Source organism: Pteropus vampyrus, unplaced genomic scaffold (assembly GCF_000151845.1).
Source record: "Pteropus vampyrus isolate Shadow unplaced genomic scaffold, Pvam_2.0 Scaffold56, whole genome shotgun sequence".
Taxonomy (NCBI): domain Eukaryota; kingdom Metazoa; phylum Chordata; class Mammalia; order Chiroptera; family Pteropodidae; genus Pteropus; species Pteropus vampyrus.
This window is the reverse complement of record NW_011888837.1, coordinates 4,845,372-4,862,631: the sequence shown is the minus strand read 5'-3', so window position 1 is coordinate 4,862,631 and position 17,260 is coordinate 4,845,372. Positions and strand designations below refer to the sequence as shown.

The 17,260-nt window shown below is 37.2% G+C and overlaps 1 protein-coding gene and 1 pseudogene across 5 annotated transcripts in view; both read right to left on the bottom strand.

Moving 5' to 3' along the window:
• Positions 1 to 3,543: 3,543 nt before the first annotated feature.
• Positions 3,544 to 11,464, bottom strand: LOC105292368 (annotated as a pseudogene).
• A 917-nt stretch (positions 11,465 to 12,381) lies between these two features.
• Positions 12,382 to 17,260, bottom strand: part of SHROOM3 (shroom family member 3) — a 163,705-nt gene continuing 158,826 nt past the window's right edge. For all 5 annotated transcript variants that reach the window (XM_011360570.2, XM_011360573.2, XM_011360574.2 and 2 more), the window contains one exon: positions 12,382 to 13,843. In XM_011360570.2, coding sequence (XP_011358872.1) covers positions 13,475 to 13,843 — 369 coding nt within the window. In that variant the 3' untranslated portion in view covers positions 12,382 to 13,474. The remainder of the gene's footprint in view (positions 13,844 to 17,260) is intronic.

Here is a 17,260-nt window from a genome sequence, read left to right as displayed (position 1 = left end):
TCCAAATTTCCCTATTTCTTTTTTATTCCAAGTATAATATAAAAGAGTGTTGTTTAATTTCCAAATGTTTTGAGTTTTTCTAAGGATATTACTAATTTCTAGTTGAATTCATTGTAAAAGAACATAATCTGTATGGTTTTAATTTTTTAAATTTTATTGAGACTTATGGCTATGCATAGAGTCTGTCTTGGTGTATATACTGTGTGTTATTGAATTATATTCTATCGTAATGTTCTAGAAAGATCATTTAGGTCAAGGTGGCTGATAGTGTTCAAATTATCTATGTTCTTACTGAGTTTTTTTTGGGGGGGTGGCATCCAGTTTTTCTGTCAATTGATGAGGGAGATGTAACAATTATGGATTTGTATTGTTCTCTCTTTAATTTTGTTCAGTTTTGCTTTGTGTATTTTAAAGTTTTTTAAATAGGTACATAGATATTTATGATTGTTATATATCTTCAATGCATTGACACTTATTAGGAAATGCTCCTCTTTATTAGCGATAATGCTTTTATTCTTGAAGTCTATTTTAGCTGATATTAATTCAGTCACTCTAGTTTTATGATTAGTGTTTACATGGTTTATCTTTTTAATCTGTTACTTTCAGTCTGTTGGTTTCTTTGTATATTTAAATGTGTCTTGTAGAAAACATACTTGGATCCTACTTTTTATAATTTATTTGGACAATTTCTGCTTTTAAATTGGCGTGTTTAGTCCATTGAATGTAATTATTCATTAGGATGAGTTATAGGACTACCATGTTACTTGTTTTCTCTTTATCGCCTCTGTTTTTTCTCTCTTCTTCCTTTACTGTCCTCTTTTGGATTGTTTGTTTTTAAAAAAATCCACTTTAACTTATGAATTGGCTATGTATTTATAGCTTTCTGTATTTTTAAATGGATAACTTAGGGATTATAATTACAGATCCTGATTCTTTATAATTTATTAAAATTCTTATTTTTTTCTTCAAATTCAAAAATTTCTGTAGATCTATTTTCAAGTTTATTGATGTTTTTCCTTTATCATATCTGTTTTGCTTTTAAATCTATTCAGTTAATTCTTCATTTCAGTATTGTATTTTTAGTTTTATAATTTCTATTTATTTCCTCTTTAGAGTTTTTATTTATCTGCTGGGACTTCCTTTTTCATTGTCCATTATAAGCCTTCATTAATGAACATTTTTCTTTATTTCACTGAGCATAGTTATACTAGCTAGTTTAAAATCTTTTTGTGCTAATTTCAGCCTTTGGGTTATCTCAGGGTCGGTATTTACTGATTGTCTTTTCTCTTGAGAAAATTCCTGCTTTTCCCTATGTTAAGTAATTTTAGATTGTAACCTAGATGATGGAAATAATATCTCCTGGAAACTCCTTCTGTTATATATTTCTTCAAAGGGTATTTATATTTTTGTTTGACAGAAAATGCGGTTGGAATCAAATTTCAAACTTCATTTTTTGGGCAACAGCTTCGTTCAGTTATTATATTTTTATTAATTTTTAACAGGAGCTTTGAGTGATCTTAATACATGAAAAAATATGACATTTAATCTCAGCAGTAAAGGAGTACATTCAAATCACATAGGCTACCAGGCTAATCATTTGAAAGCAAACAAAGGTAAGATTCTTATGTCACTCCAAATATTGTCAACTAACATTGTAACAATGATCCATGAATAATATAAATTAAATTAACCCAATAAAATTTATCTCATGCATTATAAAAAGGAAGGTATACTGACATGTCAGGTTCGAAGGTTAATTTCTTAAGTCAATGATATAACAATTTGAGGAAGCATAAATATTTGTGTCAAGTTTATTTCTAATGCTCAAACTACATCAAAATTTATAGAAAATAAGGTTAATCTCCATATCAATGCCTCAAAATAAATGATTTACCTAAAGTCCATATCTGAATTGGATAACTCCTATAAGACTTTGCATCTTCAATTATTACTAACAGAGTATCTATCCTCAAGCAACTGTCTTAAAATAAATTTAGTCTTTCACAAGAGAAATAGGCCAATAGGTTCAGCGGCTCTATAACATCATTCAAGTGCAACATTCTTCAGAACTTTCTGCTCCACCATGGTTAAATTATAATTCATTTTTGAAAGACATAGCTAGGCATCACATCCAGACAAGGAAATATTCAACAGAAGATAAGATTCCACTTCATGCTTCATGATGCCTTGAATCTTTGAGGAAAGCTTTTCCAGAAATAACCTGTCAGATATCTCCTATGTTTATCTGCCTAGAATTAGATCCTATGACTATTCGAAACCAATTACTGTCAATAAGAAAGGGATTATTATTACAGAACTAGTATTTTCCCCTTATCCTGGAGGAGAAATTGATACCAAAACTCTGCCAGAAAACAGTAATGAGAGAGTGACTAGGGTAGTCACTCAACAATGTCTGCTACAAACCCATATTAATGTCTTCTTATTCATTCAGTAATAAGAAGGAATAGAACATAATATTTAAAAACACTATCATATCAAATGAAAATATAGGTAGTTCCTAAGCTACATGGTATTTGTGCTCTGCACATTTACACTTATGTAGGCATCCAAAAAACATAGTAGATGAAAAAAATTAGATAAGCATGCAAGTATTTTAAGTACAGTTTTTAACTGTATAGAGTGCAATGAGTACAATAGCTGTTTCTCACTACTGGAGACTGTCATTAACAATTTAAAATTATCTATGCAGAGTTTCTTATTTTATACATAGATTTCTGATTCTTTTGCTGACTCAGAGTTGAAAACATTGTTAAAAACTAGCTTTTAAAAAAAAGATATAACTGGCATATAACTTGTATTAGATTTAGGTGTACAGCATAATTATTTGATATATGTATATATTGAGAATTGATTACCACAATAGATTCAGTCAACATTCTTCGCCACACAGTTATAATATTTTTCTTACGATGAGAACTTTTAAGATCTACTCTCTTAGCAACATTCAAATATACTATACGGTGTTGTTAACTGTAGCTACCATGCTGTACAGTACATCTCTAGGATTATTTGTCTTATAATTAGAAGTTTGTACCTTTTGAACACGTTTACCCATTTTACCCACCCCATTCACTCATTCATCTATTGATGGACAGACACTTAGGTTGTTTCCATTTCTTGGCTAATGTAAATAATGCTGCAATGAGTTTTGGGGTGCTGGTATCTTTTCAAGATAGTGATTTTGTTTCCTTTGCATAACTATCCAGAAGTGGAATTGCAAGATCATATGCTACTTCTATTTTTAACTTCCTGTGGAACTCTCTTTCTTGTCTTTTTTTTTTATAATAGCCATTCTAACAGGTGTGAGGTGATATTTCATTGTGGTTTTCATTTGCATTTCCCTGATGATTGGTGGTGTTGAGCATCTTTTCATGTATCTGTTCACTACTTGTATGTCTTCTTTGGAAAAATTTCTATTCAGTTCCTTTGCCAATTTTTAATCGGTTAGCTTGCTTTTTTTTTTTTTTTTGCTTTTGAGTCGTATGAGTTCTTTATATTTTTTTTATATTAACCCTTATCAGCTATGTGGTTTGCAGATATTTTTCCCCCATTCTGTAGGTTGCTATTCATTTTTTTTTTTCAGTTTGAAACAGGCACCATTTAATAACTGACCAGATTACAAAAATAACTATGGTCAATATCTTAGTTCATCCTTCTAATAAGTCTGTTGATCTGGTCTTCCCTGTTGCCAGCATCTCCACCTTCTATGCAATGGGTGGTCTTTTTCTTCATTCCACCCCATGGAGAAGACAATTTGAAGGGCCACAGGAAATTATTTGCTTCTTTGAAGCGTTTTCCAACAGTGGAGATCTCATGAATCAGATCTTCCATGCCATATTTACCAAGAAAACGAGCAATCAATTTGTTATCTGTCAAGGCAATTCGCTTTTTATTGATTTTGCTATAACCACGCTTGTAGATCAATTTATTGATTGACTTCAGGTTTGGGTATCCCCATGCAATGTACGGCTCCAGGATCTTCAGCATGTTAATCGAGGCTTTGTTGAGCTTAACAAAGGTGCCATTAAAGATCTGGCAGAGGCGAAGAAGCTGCAGCACCTTTTGGACCTTGGGGCTCACATCATCAATGCCTCTGATCCTGACGACAAATGCTAATTTGGGTTCCACAGGTATGCAGAAGTTGCCAGCTTTTCTTCCATGCTAGCTATCCAAATCTCCGTTCTGTACATCTGCCTATATTCTTTGTGATAGTGCCTAGCTTTTTCATAGATAAATGTCCTCCTTGCCTTTCAAAGCTCTTTTGGGCAAACTTCTTTCTCAGGTGCTTGATCTTCAGCACTGAGAAATTCCTTCACTTTTTCTTAAGGGTTTCTGGTACAGAAGACACCTTCTTCTTCTCTTCTGTACCCTCCATAGTTCCAGATGGAAAAAGAGCACTTTTCATTTTTTTAATGGTTTCCTTTGCTGTACAGAAGATTTTTAGTTTGATGTAGTTCCATTGCCATTTTGTTATTGTTATTGCCATTTTGTTCATTGTTTTCTGGCTGTTTTGTAATTCTGTATTTTTCTTCTCTTGCTCTTTCTTTTGATAATTTTCTGTAGTGGTATGCTTAGATCCTTCCTCTTTATTTATGTATTGTTCTCTGATATCAGAAGCATATTTTTGACCATTATTTTGACCTCTTTATCAGGTAAATCACTTATCTCCATTTTATCTCCAGTCTTTTTCTAGGGTTTTATTTTTTTCTTTTCTTTGGAACATAGTCCTTTGTTTATTTTCTTAACTCTGTGTTGTTTTCTGTGGATTAGATAAAACAGGTACCTCTCCTAGTTGTAAAGGACTGGCCTCATGTAGGAGATAAAACTCATTGTTCAACCCTGCCTTAGCTCTTGGTTGTCTCTCAAACTTTTGTGATTGTCCAAGCAGCTTTATTTGTTCTTAGTGGCTCCCAGTAGTTGAAGATGTGCCAAGACTTGGCAGTGTCTCAAAGAGAAGAATCTCAGCACCTAGATGCAGGCCCATTGGAAGCTGGACCCTCAGGCAACAGCTTTTAAAGTTTGCAAATATACCTCTTTCTAGGGAAGACTGGGAGATGAGCATTTCTGTCTGCTCCCTTTGTGCTGAGCTCTAGGCTGATTGCCTGAACTTGTGAACACAAGCCCTGCTGCCCCCCAGAGCCAGGCTATCAAGGGATGTATCCTCTGGGTAGCAGCCACAAAAGCTGGGCTGCCAGACTTCTTCTTAAGCTTCTTTTGTGGAGACACTGGCAACCTGGGCTGGGGCAAAGGGAGGGCACAAAGATGGTACCTATTGGCCTCTCCGTCCTCTGGAGAGGATTGCAGTCACCGTACATGTGTGTTAAAGTAGAAAGCTGACCCTCAGGCCACAGCTTTTAAGATCTGCAAATAGGCCTGTTTCACAAAAAGACTGGGCTTTTCTGTCCACTGCCTCTGTGCTGTGCCCTGGGGGGCTAGCTACAGTGAGTCTGTGAGCCCGTTAAGAACTGTTTTTTAGTTCGCTGTAGTTTTGTGGATTTTGTGGATGAAACTCCATTGGCTTTCAGAACTAGATGTTTTAGGGGCTCATCTCTCAGGTGTAAGCCTTAAAAGTTGGGGCACCGAATGTGTCCCAATCCCTTTGGTTCTCAGGAAGAAACTGGGAGCTGGGAGTTCTTTCCCACCTGTGTGTTACTATGCCCCCGGTGGGGTTTGGCGGGATTGCGTCTTGGCCTCTCCTACCCATTATGGGATGTGTGTGTGCATGTGTGTTTTTTCTCACTTACCTGATACATAGAAGTAGCTCAGCTAGTTTCTGGATCGTTTTCAGAGGGAGTTGTTCTATATGTGGCTGTAGATTCAGTGTCTGTGGGAGGAGGTGAGTTCAGGAGCCTCCTATGTCACCATCTTGACCTAGACCCTGTATTTTTAAAAATTTATTTGTTACAGAAGCTTAGCCTATAACCTAGCTATGACAAAGATCCCTGGGACTTTCTATCTTCAGCATCTCTAATAATTAAATGAATGATTAAAACCAGTTACCTGTTTAATCAATATCAAATAACTAGTTTGCCCTTGTTTTTCACTTTTCCTTCCTACTATTTTTTAAAATTGAGGTATAATTAATAATCAGTGTAATGCACAGATCTTAAATATTTATTTTGATGAATTTTGACAATTTCATATACCTATGAAACCACCACTCAAAGCAAGATAGAGTATTTCTATCATCCCAGAAAGTTCTTTTTTGTTCAATAGCAAGCAGTTACCTTCCCTCTCTCCCCTGGCAACCACTTTCTCATTTCTACCATTATAGGTTAGTTTCGCCTGTTTTAGAAGTTGATATAAATGGGATCATACAGTATGTGTTTTTTGTAATTTCTTCTGCTTAATATGTTGGTTTTCATCAATGTTGTAACATGTATCAGTAGTTCATTATGTTGATGGATAGTATTATATTGTATTAATGTACTACATTTGGTTGTCTGTTAACTTGTTGATAGAAATTTGGGTTGTTTTCAGTTTTTTGACTATAATGATTCAAGCTGATATGAACATTCTTGTGCAAATCTTTTTGTGAAGATGTATTTTCATTTCTCTAAAGTAACCGCCTAAAAGTAGAATTGCTAGGTCATAGGGTAAATATTTTTAATTTTGTAAAAACCTACCAAACAGTTCTCCAAAGTGAGATACATACTCACTAGCAACACATAAGAATTCCACTCGCCCCACATACTCACCAGTACTTGATTTTAGTCACTCTAGCGAGTGAGTAATGGAATGTATTATGATTTAAATTTGTATTCCCTGACAATTTAAAGATGTCCATCACCTTTTCATGTGCTTATTGACTATTCATATATCATTCTTTGTGAAATGTCTGTTTAATTCTTTTGCCAAGTTTTACACATTGGGTTGTCATTTCATTGCTAATTTGTATTCATGTGTCATGCACATTTGTATTAATGCACTCTGGACGGGAGTCCTTCCACTAATTTCTGATCAATTTGATTTAAGAACTGAGGTTCTACTTTTGTTAGCGGGTATATCATATACCTCCTCAGTAGGCCATGCCAATGTGCATATTTAAGTACCCATAGTAATGATGAACACGCGTATTTCCTGCTGTACCTCCTAAGGATGCTACTCTCCTACCTGTGGAGGCATACTAAACACATCTTGAAATATTTCCTTAGTTCCTTATTCCTAAGCACATTATTCCTTAGTAAACTTTTAACTGACATTCGCAAGAAGGCCTTACAATTTGTCCTTAAACCTTGTTGTATCAGCTTCAAAATTTATTGTTCAGTAAGATTTGTAGAAAAGGTCAGGGAATACTTTTTATTTTTATTTTTTTAAGAGAAAAAGAGAAGGAGGAAAAGGCTTTGCATTCTCAATGTGAAGATATATGTCTATTCAGGATTTTAAATTAAACAATTATTCCTTGATTCGGGGAAGTTTCCTCAGAGTTTTAAATAACATCAAAACACATTCAGTGATGCATTATTAAACTGAGTTTATTATTAAACTCATTTTTAAACCTTTTGAGTAAATTTGGAAAATGTATCTTTATATAAGCTAAAGTTCATTTTCTACCTCTCTTCTTGCACAGAATCCTAGTTCCTGGAAGGGATATGAGACTGTCTTCCTGCTTTTTAATACGTTTGCTCCCAAACCATTTCATAGTAGATGGAACTGAATTCTGTTTTTTCTTTTGTCACGAAGATTAATGTTTTTAAGTTCTTACTTGAGTATCTATGAGCCCTCTGTTGAGTTGTTTCTTGAAGAACTCAGCCCACTCAGTTCCTATTACCACAAAACCAAGTCAATACTTATATTCTGTTCAAATTAGAGAAGGAAAATATGTAGCTCTCTTTTACTATTATACATATTTAAACATATTGCAAAGTCTTCCATTAGATATCCCCCTTTTTAGCTTGAATGAGGTGAAATTCTTAATTTTTTTCCCAAATGAAAAACAGTCTTGACTTTACTCACAGGTCTTCTCTTCTAGTTCTTCATTCATTCCCACTTTATCCTATCACTTTCCCTTGCCTCACAAAAAATATAAAGAATATAATTGAAATCATTATGGGAATAAAAGAACAGGAAGATGATAGCTGTGGAGGTTTAGAGAAAAGCACACACACGGAGACAGGAAGGTATTCACGTGGGGACATACCAAGAGACATACCAAGAGACACAGGTCTACAGAGGCAGAGCTAGGCAGAGAGATGGACAGATACAAAACTTACCCGTGCTCTTAAACAGGCCTCAATCTACATCTATTGCTTTAGGTACTTTGATGAATATGGGTGAATGAAGCACATTTAAAAAATTGTGTCCCTTTTGACACCTCTTTCAAGAGATGTAAGTTGTCCTTTTGATAGGCTTTTTTTTTTTTTAAATTGTTAGAGAAATTGTTCTTCCAGAATGAACAACTACAAAATTCTTTATAATACCAGAAGATAATGCTAGGATTAAAATCTAGGAGAGTAAATCTGGGCCAATTATCAATTTATTGCCTCTTAGCTCCACATTTGCTCTTCAGCATATGTTCTGTGATAGTGGACAGAGTGGCTTTAGAGTTCTGCCTTCCCTTTACAGAGAGCATGTTAAGCTTTCTCAGTAGAGGGCGCTGGAGGGGCAGGAGGAAGGAAAGGACTTTCTTGCTGCCTGGGCAGCTGCCTGGTGCATAAGTGGTGTGGGTGTGAGGACAGCTGATGGAGTCCTGCCCCAAGCACTGGGTTGCCTTGGTGACCTTGCAGCCTCAGCAGGAGAAAACCTTCTCCCAGCCACGCGGACTAGAAACCCGCACCCTGATGATTCTGGCTTGCATCAAGGCCCCGAAGGCATTCGGCCAACGCCTGCTCCCCTATTCAAATCACCTGCAGTTCAGAGGGTTTTCCTATTGGTTGCTGACTGATTGCACCCCACGCTTACTCTCAGGAGGGTTGGCTTGTGCCCTGGAGGGTTGCTTCCTGTTTGCTCAGGGACTGCAGACCTGTTCTGTACTGGGCAAACCAACAAACTTCTCTGCTGTCAGTGGACTGAGTTCTTCAAGGTCTGAACCCCAGCCTTGGGGTGGGGGACCTTTCCAAGTTGATCTTTCCTAGGGTACTCTCCCTGGGCTCCTGCGTATCATATCTAATTTATTTATATCTTATTGTCACTCATTTTAACAGAATTGAATAATTCTTTATTAAACTTCCCCTGTTCAACCCACTGTGTAAAGCAATAGCGAGACTGATGTTTTAGCAAGAAATGCAGCTGCTTTCCCACTTATAGAGAGGAATTTATAGAATGAAGTAGGAATAAATGAGACAGATTCTTCATCTGCAGCTTTTCTTTTGCCTAATTTTGATTTTAGGGTTTTGAAATTGGGCGATAGCTCCTTTCACTTCTCAAAGGAAATTAACATTTTTGTTTCATTAGCTAGGCTGTCAAATCGATGCCAAGAGAAATTCTAACTCATATGTAGCAGGAGACTTGTGATGAAGCAACAGAAATCTGAGTACTGAGAAAGTCAGTCATGATTTCAGGTTAGTGCAAATATGGCAGAACTTCAAATTACAGACATTGCATTGATTCCTTTTGAGGAAGAATAATTAGTGCAGTTGAGCCTGATTAAGTGCTCAGCTTGTTTAAATTTAAAACAGATCTAGGAGAGAGTGAGCATGGAAAAGAAACCCATATCACAGCCGTGGGGATTATATAAATAAGTGGGGACAATATTAATTCATAATAATGTAATGAGCGTAAACATGACAGGGCTTGTTTGAATTTCTGTGATTATTTATGCTCATTTTACTGTGATCATAACAATAGAAATGGTACAAATGATTTTATGTCGGTGGCTCTCAAATGTGAAAGTGTATCAGAATAACACGGAGAACTTGTTAAGATGCAGATTCCCAGCCTACTTGGTCATGTCCCAGCAACTGGCCTTTTTTACTAGCATGCCTACAATTCTGATGCACAGAGTATGTTGCCCGCACTTTGAGAAGCCACGATTTTGTATCTGAATGAGCCTCCCATAAGATAGGTTTTATTTAGACATAAGAGAACTGTACATGTGTCCCTTTCCGATATTAAAATGGTCTTTATCATCTTAACTCATGTGTCATCCCAGTTATGACAGCAATGAATACCTTGTCCTCAATAAACTATTTCTGTATGGAATGGCGCCTTCATGAAAAATGCCTGGCCACTTGCTGAAGATGAAGAAGTTATTTCTGGCTGAAGTTCTTTTTTACTTGCCTGTAGTAAGGTGAATAAAACTCATGCTGTTCTAAAAAAGAAAAAAATAATTCCCATCTAACAGAATAGAGCCAATAATATCATGGAAAATTAAACTAAAGAGAAGCAAATTTGGAAACATACAAGAATAAAAAGCCAACATTTTCCGAAGTATCCATAGAAAAACCCAACATCTTAGTAAAAGGTGTTTGAATAAAATACCCATTTTAGAGTTCACAGTAGGGTCAGTCATGATCTAATGTTTAAACTCAGAAGTGATTTTAACTTAGATATTAACAATGGAATCATAGGAAAAGTGGGATATCCCAGGCTGGTTTCTCTTGTGTCTCCTTTAGACACCCTACACGCCCTCAGTTCAGCCCTCACTCCCAAGTCAGCAGGCAGGCACGGATTCTTAGGAGTTGACCCAACTTGCTAATCTTCAAATTTGAAAACCAGTCATGCAAAACCAAACCTAAAATGTTCCCCTGGAGCAAAGGAAAAAATGTTTGGTTTCGACAGTGTCTCTCAGAGAGACTCAGACACTTTCACTTTGGATCCTCCTTGCATTCTTTGGGGTTAAGTGGCCACAAGGAACAAAACAGCATGAGAAAAGGCTGAGTCAACTGACATGTAGCAGCGTGCCCAGTAACTTCTCAAGTGGCCCAGGAAGTTGGAGGCCTCCCAGTTTTGTTGCAGGACACTGTCCTTTCTTGGAACTAGGCAAGTTTCTTGGTCTCAGCTTTGGATTGTTGCAAGGCCATCCCTCTCTCACCTGATTTCTGATGGAACATGTATTTCTGAAATAATCACATTCACAGGGATGATTATTGACTGAACATTCTCGATGTCATGTGTGTCCTGAAATCTTGACCAACACTATGCTCATCATGGTTGCTCCGCTCCTGATCTTGGTTGAGAGGATATTGTTGGGAGGAAAAAGGATGGCTTCGACTATAGATGATTTTTTTTTTTTTTTTTAAACAGTGGGGAAAGAATGCAAAATAGAAACAGGATAAAGAATAAGCTTATTTTCTAGCTAAAGGCATTCAAAAGTTAGCCTGAAAATTAGGTTAGTGGTTTTGTCTCGTCAGAGCACGGAGGTCAAGTCCTGTTACAATAAATATCACATCTACCTGAGAATTAAGATTTCAGAATCACACTTGGCATCTCCCTCATTTCACATAACAGAACACTTCAGTGGAGCAAAAGAAGGGAGACTGTCCCAGGAGGGCCCCAAGCTTCAGGGGTCACTTTGACATGTATAAATTAGAAAAGTGATTTAAAAAGACTGAATGTGCAAAATGTTCCCAATCAAATCCTTAAGAATAATTTTGATGAGTTAGGAATGGGGAGCCCTAGAATCCCTCTGAGCACTTTCATCAAGAACAGCTGAGGACATTTACTAGCTGGCTTCAACCTGATCTGATGCAATTTGTCACTTAGTTAATTACCAAGTGGAGTTGATTTCAGGCTCCTGTGTTGGCCTAAGTCTGATGAAATGTCAGATGAACTCTCTCTCTACTTCAAAAGGACCGTGCAATGTGGCTGTTGAATGCTGTCACTGGTTCCACTAATACCCTGGGAAATGGGACCCCCAGATGTGCAAGTAGCTTTTGAAAACATTCCTGGGAAACCAATGTGCTATCTTACTCTATCAGTGGAGTCAGGTAGTGAGTATATAACCAAAGAGCAAAGCAAAGGCTTTGGTTGATTGCTTATAAGAAGCGTCTGGGTGGCCTATGGGTTCTAAGTTCCTCAAAAGACATCTATACTGGGGACCAAAATTACAGTTTTTAAGTTCTTAATCAGAAGATAAACTTCATTCAGTAATTAAAATGTACTAAGGAAAAAGAGGCATTTGGTTCCCTCATACAAATTTTACTCTCCAGTTCTCTAGGACTGGTTGCTATAGTACTTTGAGCCCATATCAGCAGTGGTGGCCATCAGCCACGGAACAAGTATATGTGAAAACAACATAAAATCACAGCCTAGGCTGCTCAAAGTATTAGACCGTTGCCATCTCCAGTAGCTGTCACCATAGCCTGGCCTCTGGCCCTAACCTCCTCCCATCGTTTCAGTCTGTTTTAATAGACTTACAGCTTGGGCTCTCGAGTACCCCGTAAGAAGTAACTACTGAAGCATGATAGCGCAAAATCAGTCTTCAGATGTTGAGGGAATTTTTAATGGTGGTTGATAAATTTGACATTAAAAAAACAAACAAACAAACTTAAAAAAGCATCTTTAAGACAGCCTAACAATCTATCTCACTAAATAGGCTGTATTTAGCCCAAATCCCACATAGAAGGACAGCATTAATTCAGTTTTGAATTGTCTTGGTTTCTGACCTTCTCTTGTCATACAGGTTGGGAACTGCCATTTTTGTTAGTGAAATTTAGCTGCATCTCCCCACCACAGTGATAATGACCTGAAGCCTTAGGAAATGATGCCAGAGCCCTGTTGCCTAAAGCCTTCTTTGCGGGAAGTGTATATGTTCCTGCTGGTTGCAGAGGCAGAGTGTGAGGACTGTCAGCAGTAGAAACTGGGATCCCCCCTTACTCAGTGTAATACAAGTGTGGAGGGTTTCTCGTGTTCCTAAAAATAAAGCAGACAAGCCAAGAGTTTAAGAAAAAACAAGTCTCCATGCTCAATGCGACTATCTTTGGAAATCTTCATTTCATTAAGGTTTTCACAAAATACAAAGCTCAAACATAATTGTCTACGTCCACCACAAAATAGAATCAAATAAGTGGTTAGCACACAAACGTAATGATCTTTTTCATTTTAAAATATAAATAACAATGTTCAAGGTTTTACAATTTTCTTCTGTGTGTGTCTTTTTAAGGCTTTATGTCGCCGACCCTTCATTAATGAGTACTTGTACCTGTCATCAGGATTCACTGCCCACAAGCAAGGAAGGCCACTGTGGATATATTCCTGAGGGTGACACACACTGATCTGTTGCTTCAGCCTGTTAAAAACTAAATCAAACACCCTCCAATCAGTTCTCACAGTTTCATTAATTGTCTTCTTACTACAAAGTAATAATAGAAAGGGGTAAGTTCCCAGCAGCATTCAAGCTCTCAGAAAATCAATCGTGAAGGGTGAGAAGGAAAAAAATAGGTATTTTCCTTTTATCCAGAAAATCCCCCCAAACCCAGATAGTTTAAACAGTGTTTTTTTACTGAAACATTTTTTTCAGATTAAATAGTGTTGAAAGAAAGGGTGATCTTTTGGTTGGGTATTTTAGAAGAGGTTAAAGTGGAGAGGTTAACGTTGGAAAAGTACCACTGAAAGTACATCCCCCGACAGGAGCCATTTCACTTGTGAGGTCTGGGGGCAGAGCCAGGGCCCCTGCCTTGGGAATGAAGTCCGAGGGCAGACTCTCCAGCAGACACTTGACTTGCTCCTGGCCCAGTTTGATCTTGTCGTCCAGCTTTCGCTGCTCAATGAGGAGTGTTGACTTCATTTTCACAAAATGCTGGTAATCCTGAAGTTGCTCCTCCGAAAGGTAATTGGCAAGAATGTCCAACACCACGCGTTCCCTTCGGTCCAGGTTCTCCTTGAGCTCCCGGGCATCTTCGTGCTGCCCTGCCAGGACCTTCCTCTTCTCATTCAGAGAGCTCTGTCAGGGCGACACAAGCAATGAGCAGAGGGCAAGGGGACGGAAGGAAAGAGCCAAACTGGCTGCAAAGACACCTTTGACAGGATTGCAAAGTATCCAAGCTTCTATTTCAACTGGCACTCTGAAGGAGACTTCATTTTTTTTGAGAATCAGTTCATTACCCTTCTGTTGAATATATGTTTTTCTAACTCGTAAAGTCATGTGGCAGCTTTCATTTGAGAGAGGTTACCTTACATTGGCTGGGGTCATGACTTGACTTTAGGCTTCTATACTTAAAAGCACAGTCAATGATTTTACTGATGAGGTTCACAGAGTAGTCAAAATCATGGAGACAGAGCAGAATGGTGGTTGCCAGGGACTAGGGGATGTGGAAATGGTGAGTTATTGTTTAATGAGTAAAGAGGTTCAGTTTTGCAAGATGAAAAGAGTTCTGGAAATGGATTCACAATATGAATGTACTGAATATTACTAGACTGCAGCCTTTAAAATGGTTAAGATGGCAAATTTTATGTGTAGTTTATGACCATAAAAAAACTGAAGGGGAAAAAAAGGCCAGTCATCAAGTGTTTACATTTACAGTGGTTCTCAAAGTGCAGACCAGCAGCGGCAGCAGCTGAGAACTTGCTAGAAATGCAAATTTTCAGGCCCCATTCCACCCACTGAATCAAAAGCTCTGAAGGTGGGGCCTAGAAATCTATGGTTTAACATAACGACCCTTCTAGGTGATTCTTTTGCAGCTAAAGTTTGAGAACCTCTGTTCTAATCCACAGTCAACAATGGGAACATCATTTACCCTCTCTAAAGAAATTAGTTTCTATTTTCCAGGTCTCTCTTCACACTTCTGAATCTAACATAATAGAAATTCTATTTAACAATGATGGCGATTTCATATTCTAAGAGTTTATTCTACAAACCCAATGGTGAGGTAGCATGTTGTCTTTAGGGCTAATTTACTTTATGAAAATCTTTAATGTGGTTTTTTTTTAATCTAACATGCTGACATATAATGATTGTCATTTAAAAATTTTAAAACCTTTTATATTTAACCATTCAGATTTTTCAGGCCAAAAGACTGAGAAATATTAAAATGCAAATTAATCTGGAATAAGATTATTCAACTATATACCTCAATACAAATTAGTTTATGTAGGGTTATGAAAGGCTCATGTGTCTTTGCCTTAACTTCCCTTAAACTTGGCTGTCAGATCTCACATAATAATGTCTGGGGGGAAAAAAGTGCAAAGTTATAGGTTTATCTTACAAATACCTTCATTTGCATAGGCTTCCTTCCCCTAATAGAAAAACCTAAAAAGAAACCAAACCTAAAAAAACCCCTTGAGAATTGATTTTGAATGAAGACGACGGTCAAAATACTGTAGAGATGTGTTAAAAAGTGAGACCTTCTTCCTCATCCTTAAAAAAATTATGAAATATTTTAAACACCAGAAATATGTAGAGAACAGTGTAATACTCGAGTATCCATCATTCACAGTACCGAATTTCAACATGAACATTTTTCATATTTGCTTCAGATTAAAAATTTAAAAATTACATGTTCAGTTGAAGCTTTTTATATACTTCTCCCAGTCCCTCTTTTCCCCCTCCATCCCCTCATTGGTAACTATTATCTTGAATTTGGTATTTATTGAACCACTTATTCTTTTTTCATTCCTATTGGTACTTTCAGTTTCTTAAACACTAATCGTTACAAAAACTAATCCTGATGTAGAGTTTTGCAGGTGAGCAAGCACTTGTATTTAAGAGTGTATACTTGCAATAAGTATTCAGTTGAATTCAATTCTGGTACAACTCCTCTGCTCCTAACTAAAAATTGCTCCACTGTTCCTATTTTAAATACCTGCAGCATCTACCCAAGTGGCCAAACAGGAAATTTGGAATTATCTGTTGTTCTACCCATCCTCTCCTCTAAGACACCCTGCTAATTCAAATTCATTCTCTATTCTCTATCCTCAAGATAACTGCCTAAATTAACAGCCTAAGCCTTCTTGCTAGACTATTGAAATGTCTCCTAACTGTAAGCATCATTCTAACCCCACCCTAGGCTGACTGTCATGAAATTAGTTTATGGTTCTTCCTGGCCCACAGGCTAAAATCCAAAGTCTTTATAAAGTATGACATAGAGGGTCTATGTGACTGTTTTCTGCACTGGATACTGTTTACCACTCCAGATTTATTTTTCTCAGCCCTGGTCTGTGCATAGGAAAACTGAACTCTGCAGCTGCATCAACTGGGCTCCCTTGCCTTCTGGGTTTGGCCAATGGGAGTCATGGGCAGGAGACTGGAGGGTAGGAGGAGAAAGAAATGGGGGCTTTTATCCCTGACTCTGTCCTTGCCAGGTGATGGTGGCTGCATTCTCTCACCAGGGCTGCAGTGCTGTAGGATAGCAACAGCTGTAGTTCTGATAAAAGCCCTCTTCCTGTTGCTCCTCTAGGTCTAGAGGTAGAAGTGGCTTCCCCACTGATGCTAACCATGTAGGGGACAGGGGGGCTGCCTCATTCCTTCTTGGTCGCTCTTAATCTTTTCCACACCTTCACTGAAGACCTCTCCTTTGTTGTTTTCTAGATTCCACATATAGGTGAAATCATAAGGTATTTGTCTTTCTGATTTATTTCATTTAGCACACTACCCTCTAGGTCTATCCATGTTGTTGAAAATGGCAAGATTTCATTCTTTTTTTTCCCTATGGCCGAGTAATATTCCATTGTATATATGTACCACCTCTTTATCCATATGTCTGTTGAAGGACACTTAGGTTGCTTCCATATCTTGGCTATTGTGAATAATGCCACAATGAATAAAAGGATGCACATATCTTTTCAAATCGATGTTTTGGTTTTCTTTAGATAAATACCCAGAAGTCGGACTGCTAGGTCCTATGGTAGTTCTATTTTTAATTTTTTGAGAAACCTTCATACTGTTTTCCATAGTGGCTGCACCAATTTACAATCCCACTAACAAGGCATGAGGGTTCCTTTTCCTCTACCTCCTAACACTTGTTGTCTGTTGATTTGTTGATAACCATTTTGACAGGTATGAAGTGGTAGTTCATTGTGGTTTTAATTTACATTTCCCTGTTGATTGGTGATATTGAGCATATTTTCATGTGTCTGTTGGCCATCTGTATGTCCTCTTTGGAGAAATGTCTATTTTGGCCCTCTGCCCATTTTTTAATCAATTCTTTTTTGTTTGTTTGTTTTGTTTTGGTGTTTTGAATATCCCTTTTGATCGAGCCATTTACTTCTTGTCTGATACCTGACTACATACTTTTCTAATATTTCCTATAATTTGCTATTTTTAAAAACTAAGCAATCAGTGTGTTCTAGACATACCAGCAATATGCAAATCAGTTTTTGAACATGCCATGGTCTTTCTTTGTCCATGATAGGATTTAAATGG